Source organism: Scyliorhinus torazame, chromosome 18, assembly GCF_047496885.1.
Source record: "Scyliorhinus torazame isolate Kashiwa2021f chromosome 18, sScyTor2.1, whole genome shotgun sequence".
In the NCBI taxonomy this organism is placed as follows: Eukaryota; Metazoa; Chordata; class Chondrichthyes; order Carcharhiniformes; family Scyliorhinidae; genus Scyliorhinus; species Scyliorhinus torazame.
The window spans coordinates 101151082-101169249 of record NC_092724.1 but is presented as its reverse complement, the minus strand read 5'-3'; the positions used below and the strand labels follow the sequence as shown (position 1 = coordinate 101169249).

Sequence of the window (18168 nt, the reverse complement as noted above, 5' to 3'; positions counted from 1 at the left end):
TTTATAATATTTACAGAGACGGAATTAGCAGGGCTCCATTACAACTTTTTTCCCTCAGGTTCCAGTTACATATGATTTGAGATCATCTGACACCACTGATGATGCACTGCAGCTATCAGCTAATCGCTATTAACCTGTTGTACTACACCTCCCCCAGTCTTTCATTCTACTCAGTAACATTAACAATTCACATATTCATCCTACTCTTACTCCCCCCCCCCCCCCCCCACCCCCCCACTCCCCCCCCCCCCCCCCCCCCCCCACCCCTACCAGTCTCGTGTGCTGGTGTCGCCAACCTCCAACTGTGGTTTTTGCTCTCTTTGAGGATGTGTGGAATGCATGCTGTCCACAGTCTTCTCTGTGGAAGGCACCAACTTCTGCATTAACCCTTTACACTACATGAACAAAGAAACTTTGGTGCAGGTAAGGTATTTCCTTAGCGGTTAACTGTGCTACTTTATGTGATGCTAAGCTATCCAGATGAAGAGCATTGATCCTTTTTCACCTGGAGCTAGAACTTTCAAACTGGGGTAGCAATAGCGGTGTTATGGATAAATGCGGTGCCTTGGATTAAAATTAGACATGACAACCATTCAAAGCTTGGCCTGTGTACAACAAGCTTGGCTGCAGTGGTTGCTGAAATTGTTTGGCAACACTCATTATAAGGTGTTGGATGACCACTGAATCTGCAAATTATTGCACTTTCGCACCTTCAGGACTTGGATGACCCGAATGTCAGGATCGAGGAAATTAATTTTGGGTCTGATTGATACTGAGGTCCACGGTTGTTACATTTCTTATGATTGAATGTGCAGTATGAGTGCATTTTACACCCATGTGTACAGATTACTTTTAAAGCTGCCTTCCTTGTAACAAATTCTGCAAGGAGCCAATTCAAGGCCACCACTCACTATACAGAATTTAGGAGCAATCCTACAGAGAATCTGACGACAACTAAATATTACATTGACAGCAAAAACTCATGCATTTTGAAAAGATATACTGGCATTTTAATAATGCAATGTATTCTAAAATCAAACAGGCTGATGGTGCAGCACATTGGTGTATCCGTACATTGTGCCATGGTGTTGGGGGAGGGGGTGGTGGGCACAATCGGTAGGGGGTGGTGTAAGATGGGCTTGATTGTTGCTCTACTAAATTCTGATCAGTTTTCTGAGGATGAGCATCAAGTCGGCCAGGACCCTTACACTCAGAAGGGAGGAATTCAAATGGATAGTCATCAGCAGGTTGCTTTGTGTTTCTTGTCTCAGTAATATTTGCATATAAATGGTTGACTCAAGATGCATTGTCTGCAATTGGCACTGAGCTCTCTGAGAACCAAAGGAGAATAACATTCAGAAGTATATTTTTCCTCAGATATAGCTGCAAGGCTCAAATATTGTACAAATTAAGTGACTTTTGCTTGATGCTTACCTGGGTTAACCCAAGGGAGGTACCAGGGGCATGGTTCTGACACATTTCCTGGATACGATTCTGGCCAGCAGACAAATTGGTCAAATGTTTCGTTACAAATTACCCCTATTTAGAAGCAAATATAGCTCAATTATTCCGACGATTGCAGGCAAACCTATTTCTAAGAGCATAGTTTAAAACAAAAATAGAAAATTGAGTTTTATGCCTGATAAGCTTCAAGAATTGAGACCTAATTTAGTAACAGCGTTTTCATTGCTGATCGTTCATTTTGGATTTCAAGTGAAATTCGTTCGTACAGCCTCAATCTAACTCTAGCAAAGTGAATCCACAGAGTAAAAACTGCACTAATTGACAGCAGTCACACAAAAAGCTCATGAGAATGGCTATTGTATGAAATGGAGTATCACAGATTCGAGGTTCTGAGGTTGAAGTTAAGGTAAAATTGTGGGAGCCTTGTGGAGACAGTGTCATGAAAATTTTACTCTGCATTTCCTATAACACAGAACACTGCAGTGTTTAAGTCTGATTTGATGGGCGCTGCTGGGGAGTGAGGGGCTTGGAGCCTGAGGGTTCAACATGCCACACCCCTGTATAGTGTGTACCCATACCAGGGGAAACCTCAGATTCTGCCGTCGATCTCACCGAACAGCTGCAGGACGAAGCCCTCTCCATGGTAATATGGCGCAGGTCATTTTAACCCTCTCTGATCTCTGGCTGCACAGCTGAAGGCTATTGTGAATAGGGAATTGGCATTGTTAGTTATACGTGCACTTCACAGCCCCCAAGTGTATTCCTGTGGGTAAACGTGCCATGCCGCAAGTGAGTGTTCTTGCCTGGCATCCCGATCAGACTGCGAGGCCTGGACACTTGCCTGAACACTGGAAGCATCAACACTACAGAGGCAGCAGCCAACAACCAAACAACCATGAGCTGGGTCTCAGCACTGGGGATATCCCCATGACCAGAGGGTAGGCGTGGGGATCGGGTGAGGGAACCTGCGCCTGGTCCAAGTAATGTTCCCGGCGGGGGTCTGGGGTCTGGTACCCAGGGGCCGCTGCTGTGGTCGGGAGTGCGTGTGCAATGCAGGGTCTCCAGCACAACTGGCTCGTTGGACGGCATCCTGAGCGATGGCCGGAACATAAGGGTAGGGGAGGCTTGGGGGACTCGAGGGTACAGGGCTGGAAGCTAGAACTGTTTGTTGGTGTCTCACCCTCTCCGATTCCTTACAGATATCACATGCTGGATGATAATGTGGATCCCACAGCAGCTGCCCTTGCAGTGGTTATGGCAGACCAGGTGGCCAGATGCCAGAGAAAGCAGCGGCAGCAGCATTGACAGAGGCTCAAGGCGGCACCCCATGTGTAGGGGCCTGCCCCACACCCTGAGGACCCCGCCACCGATCAGGTTAGGGAAGGAACCAGAGGGGGAGGTCGGCAATGGCCCAAGGTGCACAGGTGTCGCAGTCTTTTGAGGAGATGTCGGACAGCAGGTGCCACAGGAGGCTCCGCCTCGACAAGGGGATGGTGGGGCACCTGTGCCATGTCCTTGCGGACTTGGCACCACATGGAGGAGGAGGATGCCTGCTCCCATTTGTCGTCAAGGTCACCGCCTCCCTGAATCTTTACATCTCGGGTTCATTCCAGGGCTCGAGCGAGGGGCTTGTATGGCAGATTCCAACCTATAGCCCACAAGTGCATCCGTGAAGTCACGGATGCCTTGTTTGCCCAGGCAGCTGACTGTATGAACTTGGACCAAGCCCATCATTTTGCCAGGCTGCAACCATCTTCAGGATGCCCCGAGTCCAGGGGGTAATAGATGGCACGCATGTTGCCTTGCGTGCACCGGGCAATCCGAGAGTGCTCTTCATTAACAGGAAGGGGTTCCACTCCCTGAACGGTCAACTTGTCTGGTTATTTGGTTGTTGTCTGCTGCTTCTGTGGTGCTGATGCCTTCAGTGTTCCAGCTAATGACACCAGTACAGAGGCCAGAGACCAATGTAGAGGCCCGATATAACGAGACCCAGACCGAGGCTGCCATTAAGCAGTGCTGAAACTGCAGTTCTGATGCCTCGACCATTCTGGTGGTGCACTGCAGTACACCCCCTGGAGGGTCGTCCCTTTCGTGGTGGTCTGCCGTGTCCTCTATAATATGGCACAGCAGCAGGGAGACGTGCTGGAGGTGGAGGAGGAGGAACATGAGGCCTCATCTGAGGAGGAGGAACCAGACCAGGAGGGGCTGGAGGATGAGCTCGGGGAGGAACCATGAGTCATGTGAGCAGCTGGAGGATAGAGGACAGGTGGCGGCGAGACTCCGTCATGACCGCAAGACCAGGGAGGCCCTCAGCCCAGCCCGCTTCTAATAGGATGTAGCTTTGTACATCATCTTATTCCATCCGCCCTTCCATCCCACTGTAACCCCGCACCCGACTCCCCTCCATTCCCCCACCCCTCCCCTCCCAATTGCCCTGTTCCACCCTCCCAGGTCTGTGTTACATCACTCAAGGGTGATGAGCCTCTGTTAGCACTGTCGGCACTTACCCTACCTCGCTTACCTCTCCTAATGGGGTTTCCAGCTTGACATGGCTATGGCCCTTTGATTGTGCCTCCCAATTCGCTCATCTGCCCTCCATCCTTTATTGGACAGCAAACGCAAATCATGGAAATTGTGAAGAAAAATCTAGGGCAATCTAAGTGCCAACAGGTTGAAAATAAATTTACCGAAAAGCCCAAAATGTTACCCGGAACATTCAAGTCCCTTTAAATGACCATCCAGTTGATGATTCACCCCGAGAAACCCTTTAGACCAGGTTTCCTCGGCAACCAGCAGGCACACAAAATAGATCAGGGGACTGCTGGGCATCCATTTAAAATGATGCACAAACTTGTTGCTAGCTTCAGGTGGGAGAGTATAGTGCGGCCCAATATAAACAGTAATCAGGTAATTGCTAATTCAAATCACCATTATGCCTCACATGTGTCAATGTTTGGTAAATGGACATCTAAAAAGGCTCCATGGAGTGATAGACTAAGGCAATTAAGCAAATCATGTATTTCACAGCATCATCTAAACAAACAAAGGCACATATAGATTGTTTTGGATTTTTATCTGCAGGAGACTGTCAGCGTATGATTAATTCAGATGCTACCAAAATGTTATTACCTGACCACAATGAAGAAGTGATTACATTGTGAATTATTCATTTGTTGTGGAACATAAAGGAACCATTGCATCATCTGCTAAGGTGCAGGGTATGTACAAAATAATATGGGCGGGAGTCTCCTGATCGGAGACTCAGCGCTCCCGCCAGCAGGAACTCCGGAGTGATTCCCGCTGGCACTAGGAGCGAATACGACCCAAATTACAGCAGGTCAAATGTTCAATGAATTTAGAAGATTTGTCAAATGCAATGTTAAAAATGTTATTCATGGCACTCAACAGATCATAGCCATTTAACAGTGATTCCAAACAGAAATGAACGATCAATTTATAAATTAACATTGAATGGAAAAGTTCAACTATTAATATCCTCATCACACGCCAGTCCTTTTTCTTAATTTAGTCTTTTGGTTCAAATAAATCTCAGAACTGCAATATGCCTGGAGCATCAACAAACAGTCAGTGCTGAACTGATTTTCTAAAAATAAAATGAAAGCAATTCCATCCTGATTCACAACACCTACCCACTATTTTAAATCAACTTTCCTCTTCCATATTTGGTCTATCTCTGCTCCTACCAACCCGCCCCCCAAAATAAGGTATGATGAGGAAATTATACCTGCTTTTGATGCTCCTCGGCTTCTTTTGAAGGGATTTCATTTACCTTTCGTGCATTTGAGGATTAAATTGTCACGGGCAGGATGTAAAATTTGATGGACTATTTAAATGCCCGTTGACCTCAAGGGACATTTCAGAGCCCTGAGCAAATGAAACACATGCAAATAGCTCTGAATCTAATTTACAGACAGGAGGCCCCGATTCACCTGCCTCCTGGGATGTTCCGGCACCCCCCCCCCCCCCCCCCCCCACCCCCAGCGTTGGTGTGAATTGGTGCAAGCCCTGACAAATGGGGATCGGCAGGCCTGAAGTCTGAGGGGTGGCAAGGACGTGAGTACCCTCATTCACTCATTCCCCCTCCCCCCCCCTTAGCATCAGCAATGGTCGACAGTCATTGCAGTTTCATTTGACATTTCCCAACGCACTAGTGTCCATCATTGAGATGATACTGTGGTATTGTAACAGACCATGGCACCAACATACAACTTCAGGCATGAAGGTACATAGCATTAATTCTTCCACCATTTTGAAATTCAGGCTTAACTATACTGCTGAAAGAATATACCAAGGACAAGCCAAGCCACTTTCCAAGATGGAAAGCACAGACTCAGTCTTTGAGCAGTGTTGGAGATGTAGGATAATGTAACTAATGTGTCAAGTAAAGTCAGAGCTTGGGGGAGATGTATGATAATATAAATAATGGACCAAACAGAGTCAGAGACTTGAGGGTGACGTAGTATAATGTAAACAATGGGGTGGATTCTCCATTGCTCGATGTTGGCATCGGGATTCCTGATCGGGCGGAGAATGGCGGGTTGTTCGAAAAATGGGATCGGCGCCGGATGCCAAACGCGTTGCTATCCTCTGCTGCCCTACTGCTGACCTCCGCAAACCACACATTCCATCCTGGCAAGAACATGCAAATCAATATTAATCATGTATATGCTTCCAATTAAGGGGCTTGAAACCCGAGTCTCCCCACCCTCCCCCACTGTGATGGTATCCCTCTCTGATCGAGAACTTAACCAGTCGGGCTTTGGTGTGAGGTTGGCCAAGCGCAGCCTGCCATGGTGGAGCCCGGTGGGGGCGATCAGAGCACTGACGAAGTGATCCTTTGCCACTGCCAGGCTGCAGAGGGGCTCCACTACCAAGGTTCCTGGGGGTTGGGTTTGCGGAAGCCGCTGACACTTGTACCAACTGCTACTTAAAGACCTTTGCCTGAGGCAGTAGATATTGAGGAAGAGTAAGTGAAAATGCAGTGATTTTTCACTGCACTATCTGGACTGCTCTTCAGATTTCAGGCAGGGGTGACTGTTGCGAGGGGGAGGGGCCTGATGGGGATGACTGATGGGGTCTCCGCTGGGAGTAACTGATGGAGGTTTCTGACAGGTGGGGGTCATTGGGTCACTTTCATGTGTGCATGCTATGGTGGGGGGGGGGGGGGACCTGTTATTCCCATGGGGGGTGTAGTATAAATATTCTGTTTATGGAGTGACAGACCTAGGGGAGATGTAGGATATTGTAAATGATGTATTGAATAGAGTTATAAACTTGGGGGTGATATGGGTTAATGTAAATAATATATTAAATAGAGTCAGAGTGGGGGGGGGGGCGATGTAGGATAATGTAAATAATTTGTTGAGTAGCATCAGAGACCTGGGGGCAGACGTATTGTTAAATATGTAAATTGTTAATCTACGTAATCAGTGATGTAAGAGCACATGACAACAGAGCTCACTGAGGGATGGCAGCGTGTGAAGCCTTGTGCCTTGTCATGTATAATAGATAGAAGAATGTTTAATAAAAGATAATGTTTACCAATAGCCTTGCCTCCATCAGCCTTTACTGATCCTAACCAAGCAAAGCCTAAACTAAGATCCACAATGATGATAACAGAGGAGCCACACTGTCAGAACATATTGCCTGCAGACAGCGCAGTGCATTATCAGCAGGTCGATTTCTCATCCTCCAGCAATCTGGTAGCAAACTATTGCCGCTGGCAATCGCTTTTTACCAGGGACGGGAATAAATGCCAGACCTGTGTGGAATGAAAACGGAATCAAATGTCTTGCTTTCAATCTCCTTGGATCAATGCAAGTACAAAACATAGCTCTACTCCACAAAACCCTTCAGCCTGAATCAGTCCTGCATTGTGAAAAAAGCAAAACGAATGCCATAAAACCATCATTCCTTCAGTGCTTATCTGGAAAAATGATTAACAATCAGAACCCACTTGAAACATGCAACCTTTATCCTCCTAATATTTAAAACAACTCACTTCAATATTATTGTTACTATTAAACAACCATGGAAGCTCAACAGTGAAGCACTGTCATTCTATGATTCCACATTTCTAATTGGGCACCTCACCCACCAGGAACTAGTTTTCAGATACACGTTGCACCTGGCTTTCTTAGTATTTAAATTAATTGTGGGTGACACACACACACAAACTGCTGGTGGCTGAGACTGTGGAAGAATCAGGTTGGAAATTTAGCCATTCGAACCAGCAATTGAGTTCCAAGAGCCTGTAATAAATCGTGAATAGACCTCCTGTTTTTCTCTTAATTTAACTGCAGGTTCAACCTTCTTATTGAATTAATTCCCCTAGTCTCTTAACGTTGTTAAGTCACTGCGGTAATACCAGGTATTGCAGTACCTGAGAGGTGGATGACCATTGGCTAGACCTAGGAGTCTACCATTGGCTAACGTACATAGCTCCGCCCTGAGAGGCGGGGTATAAGAACCAATGCCATCCCAGCAGCCTTCACTTTCTGTATCGAAGCTGCTGGGTACAGTTCTAGCTGATTAAAGCCTATTAGTTATGACTCACCTTGTCTCGAGAGTAATTGATTGTGCATCAGTCACACCATGGCATGCACGATACTTACCACCAAACAGATCAGAACAACATCTCCCATCTCACATCTGATCGTATACGTGTGGGAGGTCAATGTGGGCAGATGTTTTTTGGATTGTTGCTGGGCTAATTCTCCATGAGAGGCATCATGGCTAAAGCAAATTCTGCTCTTCCTGTGCTTGAGTTATGAATTGGAGACACTCAATGGCGGTCAGGAGCAGTATCCTTTATTTTTATTTCCGCCCCCCCATTCCCCACCCCCACGGTTGTTTCAGTCAATTGTGATACCCCTACTGCCCCCAGTTCGGAGCAGTGAGTGCAATATATATATGAAATTGAAAGTGGGATTGCCATGTTTTGTTCCATTCTAGGCAAAGCATTTAACATTAAACTATCAAGATAACCAATGCTTTCTCTTATATATGGGAAATTTCACATAGTGCAAACAATAGACTTTTCCACAATACGGGACAGGTTAGAATTTAAGTGTTTGTTTCTAAGATAAAGCATCACGAGGTTGCCAGTTACATTTTATAGAGGTTTGCAAAGTGAATAAGCTTGAAATCACCATATTTGTTAACAGATGAATGAGTGAGATGCTACTACGAATGTCTCCCTCTTGTTATTTTAACTAACATTTTAACCATTTAAAGCTACGCAATTAGCAAATGAAATATCAGATGAATGTTAATCGTTCGGCTGATTTCATCAACCAAGAGGAAATTTGAGGCTTTAGGAACAAGCCACCTTGGACCCTAATGTTTGAGACAATGTAAAGTAGGAACATGCCAATCTAAGATCAGTTTATCGGAGTTGTTAATTGAAAGCTTTTGGAACATTTTCAGACTCAGGGAAAGAATCATGAACCCTGGGCCAGAAGCAATGGCTGTCCAGTGAATCCATCCAACTCCAAGAGGGAATTTCTGAAGACAGTTCAAGTTGAGATGAGGATTCAAACCACTCCAAGATGGAAGCCCAATTTGCAAATATTTGATTACCGTAGCAAATTCTTTCTCATTCTGTAAACTGAATATTGTAATTGAGGTAAATGATGGACTTCTCACCCAAACAACTGAATAACATGACCCTGACTAGAAAGCCATGAATTTTAAGTGCCAGTAATTATTCAAATTGATTTGACCCAATTGAATTGATGTGATCTGACCAGTGGAAAAAGGCCATGTGGGGCATTTAATTGACGAAAAAGGAAAAGTTTGGATGGATCTGATTTGCCTGGTTCAGTGAATGTCTCTTCTCGTGGAAAATCTATCCTGTAAGGTGTGCTAGATCGTCTATCCCTGGAGAGGTACGGTGTTTGTGTGGGGAGAGATGACACACAAGGAAGGGTAAAGATCAATAGTTGAGATGAACAGTTTTTGTTTGCATTCAGACGTACCAGATATTTGTACCTTCTAAACCTTCGAACAATTTTGTACCACGTGGCACACAATCACAATAACCAGAGAAGGATCCCATTGAATGTTTTTTTACATCTGTTCTTTCCAGGCCAGATATGGTACCACAAAGAAGTGGAAGGAATTTAGAGTTTTTATGGGGACATAGAGCAGTTGAGAGGGGGAGGAATGCACGTTGGGAGGAGGGGTTGTGAGCACTATCACCTCTCCTTTGAATGAATGTTTTGCCTTCCTGTCAATGGGTGGTTATGGGGAGCCCAAAGCTAAGACAGTAGAGAGAAAAGAGGACTCAACATCAAGCAAAACATATGTTTCAAGAATTTGCACAGATCTGGGGCCCAGAAAGGCGCTCACCTCAAGAGAAGCTTCTTCCAAAAAGGCAGGGGTTAACATCTTTAAACAGAATGACTTTCTGACAAGTATATCGTACTATGAAGTTAGGTTGCTCACCAGTTTTATTACTGGCCTTGTTTAGGTTTTGCAAACACTGATCTTTATACAAGGACCAGTTACTGACCATGTCTTCCAGCATCGAGCCACTGACCTGCAGGATAAACAGGATGGAACATGTAAACAATCCCTGCAAGGGAGATAAACAAGCAAATTCTTTGCGGAATACGAAAGGAGAAGATTACTGCCGTGAGATTGATTTTTGTGAAAAGCAATTCAGTCAATTCCTGAAATGAACACCTAAACATTGTGCGCGAATCTCCGGATCTGAGACTAAGTGCTCCTGCCAGTGGAGAAACCAGTGGGTCCTGCTGGCATTAGGAGCTTCGCAAGTCTTCAACACTTGTGTTGTCGTGCATTAATATCTTTGGCCCTTATTTAAGTTTATCAAAAAAAATTATCAGCTTTTTTCAGAGAATGATTCAGGATAAAAATGTCAAAGAATAGCTAAAGCATTAGTCTCAATGCCCCAATCGAACAATCTGCTTCACAAAATCAAGGCGAGTCAATTTTAGTGACCTATTATCTCGCAAGCAGTATGATTTTAATTTCCTAAGTTACTGGGTCATCCCAGAATGTGATCCCAATAATCTATTCCCTTTAATGGTTTTCTTTTCAAAAAAAATTCTCAACAATTTTAAGGATGAACTTTTTGGATGATTCAGTTCGTTCAACTCAACATTGTCACCTTGTACAAGGCAAAATTCAAAACAAATTATTACACGCATACAAATGATTCTCATTTCAGAACATCCATCTCCTGTTAAACTGATCTGCTTTTTAAAGATATTTTATTCAGGCATTTCATAAAAAATGAACCGAAGCAGAAGCAAAATTCTACAACATTGTAAATAAAAAGCACCCACTCCCCACCCACCCCCGCACCCCACTCTCACCCCATCCTCCCGTCCTACCTTCCCCATTTTAATCCCCCTAACCCCCTTCCCCCCTCCCCTTTTGCTGACCTCAATCCTCCTTAAAGAAGTTAATGGACCGCTTCCGCCGCTGAGCATACCCATCAACCGACCACCTCAGGATGAACTTGACCTTTCCCGGTCTCAGGAATACTGCCAGGTCACTCACCCACACCCTGCTTTCGTCAACACGATGTCCCTCCATCCAAGTGAGATCCGTCTCCAGGCTATCAGGGAGGCAAAGGCCAAAACGTCGGCCTCTTTCACCCCCTGGATTCCTGGATCACCCGATACCCTAAATATCACTACTTCCGGTCTCGAGGCCACCTTTACCCCCAACACCTCATACATTATGTCCGCAAACCCCGCCAGAAATCCTTTAGTTACGGACTTGCCCAGAATATGTGGATGTGATTCGTGGGCCTCCCCGCATATTACCCACACCTATCCTATGCCCCCTTTAAAAAACCAACTCATCCACATTGCCATCATATAGATACATAGATATGTAGAAGATAGGAGCAGGAGGAGGCCTGTTGGCCCTTTGAGCCTGCTCCGCCATTCATCACGATCATGACTGATCATCCAACTCAATAGCCTAATCCTGCTTTCTCCCCAAAACCTTTGATCCCATTCTCCCCAAGTGCTATATCCAGCCGCCTCTTGAATATATTCAAAGTTTTAGCATCAACTACTTCCTGTGGTAATGAATTCCACAGGCCCACCATTCTTCATGTGAAGAAGTGTCTCCTTATCTCTGTCCGAAACGGTTTACCCTGAATCCTCAGGCTGTGACCCCTGGTTCTGGACATACCCATCATTGGTAACATCTTCCCTGCATCTACCCTGTCTAGTCCGGTTAGAATTTTATAAGTCTCTATGAGATCCCCCCTCATTCTTCTGAACTCCAGCGAGAACAATCCCAACCTAGTCAATCTCTCCTCATATGACAGTCCTGCCATCCCTGGAATCAGTCTGGTAAACCTTCGCTGCGTTCCCTCGAGAGCAAGAACATCCTTCCTCAGGGAAGGAGACCAAAACTGCACACAATACTCCAAGTGTGGCCTCACCAAGGCACTGTACAATTGCAGCAACTCTTCCCTGCTTCTATACTCGAAACCTCTTGCAATGAAGGCCAGCATACCATTAGCCTTCTTTACCGCCTGCTGCACCTGCATTCTTACCTTCAGCGAATTGTGCACAAGGACACCCAGGTCCTGCTGCACACTCCCCTCTCCCAATTTACAACCATTCAGGTAGTAATCTGCCTTCCTGTTTTTACTTCCAAAATGAATAACCTCACACTTATCCAAATTATATTGAATCTGCCATTGGTTTGCCCACTCGCCCAACCTGTCCAGATCTTGCTGTAGGATCTCTGCATCTTCGTCACATTTCACCTTCCCACCTAATTTGGTATCATCTGCAAACTTTGAGATGTTACATTTTGTTCCCTCATCCAAATCATTAATATATATTGTGAATAGCTGGGGTCCCAGCACCGATCCCTGTGGTACCCCACTGGTTACTGCCTGCCAATTTGAAAATGAGCCATTAATCCCTACTCTTTGTTTCCTCTCTGCCAACCAGTTTTCTATCCACCTCAATACATTTCCCCCAATCCCATGCGCTTTAATTTTGCACAATAATCTCTTATGCGGGACTTTGTCAAATGCCTTCTGAAAGTCCAAATATACCACATCGACTGGTTCCCCCTTGTCAACTGTACTGGTTACCTCTTCAAAGAATTCCAACAGATTTGTCAAGCATGATTTTCCCTTCATACATCCATGCTGACTCTGACTGATCCCGCCACTGCTTTCTAAATGTTCCGCCATAAAGTCCTTGATAATGGATTCAAGCATTTTCCCCACTACTGATGTTAGGCTTACTGGTCTATAATTCCCTGCTTTCTCTCTACCTCCCTTTTTGAATATTGGAGTGACATTAGCTACCCTCCAATCTGCAGGGACAATTCCAGAGTCTATAGAATCCCGGAAGATGACCACCAATGCATCCACTATTTCCAGAGCCACCTCCTTAAGCACTCTGGGATGCAGATTCTCAGGCCCTGGGGATTTATCCGCCTTCAATCCCATCAGTTTTCCCAGCACCATTTCTCTACTAATGTTGATATCCCTCAGTTCTTCCGTCTCACTAAACCTTTCATTCTCCAACATTTCTGGGATCTGATTTGTGTCCTCATTTGTGAAGACAGAACCAAAGTATGTATTTAATTGCTTAGCCATTTCTTTGTCCCTTATTATGCATTCCCCTGTTTCTGACTGCAGTTGGCCTACATTTCTCTTTACCAATCTCTTTCTCTTCCCATATCTGTAGAAACTCTGAGTGTCAGTCTTTATGTTCCCTGCAAGCTTCCTTTCGTATTGTACTTTCCCCTTCTTAACCAATACCTTTGTCCTTCTTTGCTGAATATGTATCCTGTGAAATACTTTGAACTGGATGAGGCTTAGCCTCGCACACACCGAGGAAGCATTCACCCTCCACAGGGCCAAATCTGTTTTTAAATAGGTAATTGAAAACCTTAACCAGTACCATTAGATTAATACGTAAAATTCCATTTTCAAAACATAAGAGTCCAATAAATGTTACCGATATTCTGTTGTTCGCAACCTATGATTCTGTCTTCAGGGAGATGGAAATTCTTATTTATAATGTGCAAAAAAAGGTTAAAGGTTTGCTTTTCTCTCTAATCAGCCTTTTTTGCTTTTAGGTGATTGAATTCTGTTTTTATAGAAAATTGAGGATTTCTATTGGTGTTTTGGGGATTGTATTCTGTTGTAGGCTGTGGGATACCATTTGGTGGATATTAATGAAGTCTTTGTAGTCTTAAGTAGGTTAACAGTATGCTTTATTAACTACAAGAACGAGGTACATATATACAGCAGAGTGTTTGAGATAGGGGGCGAAATTCTCCAGAAACGGCGCGATGTCCGCCGACTGGCGCCCAAAACGGCGCAAATCAGACGGGCATCGCGCCGCCCCATCTTTGGGGACCGAGCCCCAACCTTGAGGGGCTAGGTCGGCGCCGGACAAATTTCCGCCCCGCCAGCTGGCGGAAAAGGCCTTTGGTGCCCCGCCAGCTGGCGCGGAAATGACATCTCCGGGCGGCGCATGCGCGGGAGCGTCAGCGGCCGCTGACGGCATTCCCGCGCATGCGCAGTGGAGGATGTCTCTTCCACCTCCGCCATGGTGGAGACCATGGCAGAGGCGGAAGGGAAAGAGTGCCCATACGGCACAGGCCCGCCCGCGGATCGGTGGGCCCCGATCGCGGGCCAGGCCACCGTGGGGGCACCCCCCGGGACCCCGGAGCCCGCCCGCGCCGCCTTGTCCCGCCGGTAAGGTAGGTGGTTTAATTTACGCCGGCGGGACAGGCATTTTAGCGGCGGGACTTCGGCCCATCCGGGCCAGAGAATCAAGCGGGGGGGCCCGCCAACCGGCGCGGCGCGATTCCCGCCCCCGCCGAATATCCGGTGCCGGAGACTTCGGCAACCGGCGGGGGCGGGATTCACGCCAGCCCCTGGCGATTCTCCGACCCGGCGGGGGGGGGGGGGTCGGAGAATCTCGCCCAGGGACTCTCTCCATGCTTGCTTCTATACACGGCTCTGACAATATTGTACTGACTCTGGATGTGGGTCATATGTTCTCTTACATCATTGTGTGGGCGGCACTGTACTCAGTCCCCTGTTAATCCAATATGTGCCAGACCCTTATATTACACCTTCTTAAATCTTTATCTAATGTATTGCAAATTACACTAGTTTACCCCACGGCCGGTGCAGACTCGATGAGCCGAATGGCCTCATTCTGCACTGTAAATTCTATGATTCTATGATTTACATCATTATTCCTGCCCATCTCCCCTCTTCATGGGCTGGATTCTCCATTTTAGGGACTATGACCCACACCACCGTGGAATCTGTGGTCTTTTATGCCAAAAAAACTGGCGTCAAAAGGCCAAAGATTCACAGCCTTGCAGGGGGCTCGCAGGGAGCCATCGTGGAACTCACAGACCCAGTTGCAGATACAGCCACCCACACTTCCAGGTCAGAGGCTACGCATGCGCACAGTGGCGGCCTCAGGCGGATGCGCCGTGCTCTATGGCGGACTCAGACCATGGACCTGGACCGCGGAAATAATGTCCCCGATTGGCTGCGCGCCCGACCCGGACCACCCGCACAATAAAGCCCCAGTCCCATATGAGGCCCCCCTGCCCTCCGATCGGCCTGCCCCCGACTACGGCAGCCGCGGACTGAGTTCGCACCAGCCATGTGAGTATGCCGAACAGCAGGACCATGAGTGGTCCCGCCGTCGGGAATTCGGCCAGTCTGGGGCGGAGAATAGCGGGGCGGGCCTCTGGCAATGGCCTCCGGTGATGGATAATCGGGGCGACATACTCTCTGAATACGGCGCTTTTCGGGGGGCAGAGAATCGCTGAATCAGCACCAGTCCCAATTCCATGCGTGAAACTGGAATCTCAGCCCCGGTGCCGAACGCGATTTTGGCGTCAGTGGGTGGAGAATCCCGTACCAGCCTCCCCGAACAGGTGCCGGAATATGGTGACTAGGGGCTTTTCGCAGTAACTTCATTGAAGCCTACTTGTGACAATAAGCGATTTTCATTTCATTTCATCCAGCCCCATGTCTTTGAGCTCATTGGTTCAGGTGGCCCAGAGGCCTTATAATTCTTCCATATCTTGTTCGTTCTGCTGTTGGAGGAGTTGTAGGTTGCAGGTACACCTTGTTGTTTTAGAAGTTTCCTGACATCTTTGTATACTTTTATCCTCATATTCTATCCCTTGGTATTGAATCACTCTTTGTTGATTTGGTAGCTGTGGTGATAGATGACTGTTCCATCCTATTTCTTTGTAGGGTGGATGAACATTGTGCTTGTCTCTGTGTCACTTTTTTTTCCTCTTCTTTTTTCATTGTGCGGGTCATTGTGATATCCTCTATGATGTCCATCCCTGTTATGAGGACGGGCTTTTTAGTAAGCACACCCTTTCCTTTGGCTGTTGGTGAGCGGTCGGCAATGGACAGATGCAACTTGGTCCCAGCATTATCTGTGGCACTGTCATGTTGGCCAGGATTTGCAGTGGTTGTTCTGCGGTTAACGTGTCGACCTCATCAAGGCTCCTCGGAGCCGGAGGTTGAGGCTCTTCTGGTTGTTGACTTCTCTCACATCTCTCCTCTACTGCAGGCATTGTGGTAACCAACTGAGTGGTTGGCTCATCTCACCAATAAGGGCTTTCGAGCACCTGTAACAAAATCGACAAACTTGCTCTGCAAATAGTGAAGGCAGCTTATAGCAGTAGTCCCAGTCAGGATACTACTCTTTCTCATTTGAGCTCTGGGAATCTTGCAGTTCTGCATAATTTAGGACAGTGGTTGTTTTGACACCTTCTGCCATTTTGAGGAGATTCAGGGTTAAACAGGCATCTCTGCTCAAGAGAAAAAAAGACTTATTATGGATGACATACATCAACTCGATGATTTATTTGCCACTCAGAGGCGGACTTACACTTTGTGGGTCCCCCACGCTCACCTTCATTTCTGCCTCCCCATGACATCAGCTCCCCCACCCGCCCCACTCAACCCATTCACCCTCACCCCACAGAATTGATCACTGCTTAACTGATTAGTGTTTCTTAATCTGTAACAACACACTTGTATGAATAATTGCTGATTTTTTGTACAGTGCATGTGCACACAAAATTAAAAATGTCAAATTGTGAGCATGCTGGAAGTAGCTTCCAGATTGATGTGCCTCTGTGCAGGTTTAGTGGGAAAATTGATGGTGGCTCGAGTTGTAAAGCTGAATGTAACTTATTCAGCACCTTCATGCCAGGCTCTTAAGGCTGCAGCACCCTTTGACGGAATCTAAATTAACCATATAGAGGCAGTCCTCGCCTTTACGACATTCGAGTTGCGATGAAAGGCACTTACAACATTTATAAATTGACATCCTGTTTCAGCTTTATGACGCCATGCCAGTGAACAGTTCCTCTTTAATAACTGTTCTATTTCTGTATATTACATATTTCACAACTTGTTTCTCAGCTGTATAGGATCTCACTAACTTTAACGTAACAAACGCCCCAATTTAAAATTGACTGACTCAGTGGAAACCTGTGAGTCGGATGCTTACTTTACAAAATGTTTGGGTTTATTTAACACTCATAGCAAACTGGTTACGGATGCATGGTGGCACAGTGGTTTCCAGGACCAGGGATCCAGGTTTGATTCCGGCCTTGAGCCTGTGTGGAGTTTGAACTTTCTCCCCATGTCTGCATAGGTTTCCTCCGGTGCTCCAGTTTCCTCCCACAGTCCAAAGATGTGCAGGTTAGGTGGATTGGCCATGATAAATTGCCCCTCAGTGTCCAAAGGTTAGATGGGGTTACAGGGAATAGGGCAGGGGAGTGGGCCGAGTTAGGGTGCTGTTTTGGAAGGTCGGTGCAGACTCGATGTGTTGAATAGCCTCCTTCTTAACTGTTGGCCAGAAGCCTATTGAAAGAGAACACTTTTTTAGTGAAAATAGGGTTCAGCAATCAATCCCACATTCATAAAATTGTTCCTATGGGAAAATTGGTCCTGACTTATGTAGTTTTTATTTACAACGAGGTTTAAAGGAATCAATTATGTCGCAATTCCAGGGACCGCTTTATATGCACATAGGAAGAGAGCTAAGAAAATGTCTCAAACTTTGTCAATCTATTGCCAGCTAAGTAGCTGGTTGGTCACCATTTATGCTTGTGTATTGACATTTCAGTCAACTTGAATCAACTAGTATTCAACAGAATTTGCTGTCAAGAATGTTATATTGTACATTTTGATGTAATAAAGATAGCACCAGAGTCAGATCACAACAGGCATGACATGTATGCAACACACAGTCTTATGAACAAAATCAAACTTAGGTAAATACAAGGTCAGGAGGCAATTAATGTTTGAAACCTTTTCATATCTATATCATTCTTGATAACAGTGAAATCACTGACTTATTGACTCCAAATAATAAGAAAACTTTAAATATTTTAGTTATTTGCACAATGCAGTATAAGTAAATCCAAGGTTTGAGCTAATAATATCAGATCTATAAACAATTGGTAAGGTGCTAATGAAATGCGATGTTTCTATTTTGTCTATTTTCCCTTTTCGTGGTAATAAATTCATTCTTTATGGGGTGGGGAGGCTGGCAGGGAGGTATGCTGTACGAAACTAGACAAGCTGGGTCAACCTTGTATAAGGAGAATTCTGTGAAGGTTAGCTCTTAAAAGAGTTCTGACATCGGGCAGCATGGT

At 45.9% G+C, this 18168-nt stretch overlaps 1 protein-coding gene across 2 annotated transcripts in view; it reads right to left on the bottom strand.

Moving 5' to 3' along the window:
- The window catches only part of glp2r (glucagon-like peptide 2 receptor), a 117674-nt gene that overhangs the window by 68563 nt on the left and 30943 nt on the right, over nucleotides 1–18168 (bottom strand). For both annotated transcript variants that reach the window (XM_072483081.1, XM_072483082.1), the window contains exons 2-3: nucleotides 9934–10027; nucleotides 1435–1539 (exon numbers count right to left, since the gene is read on the bottom strand). In XM_072483081.1, the coding sequence (XP_072339182.1) occupies nucleotides 1435–1539; nucleotides 9934–10027 (199 nt within the window). The remainder of the gene's footprint in view (nucleotides 1–1434; nucleotides 1540–9933; nucleotides 10028–18168) is intronic.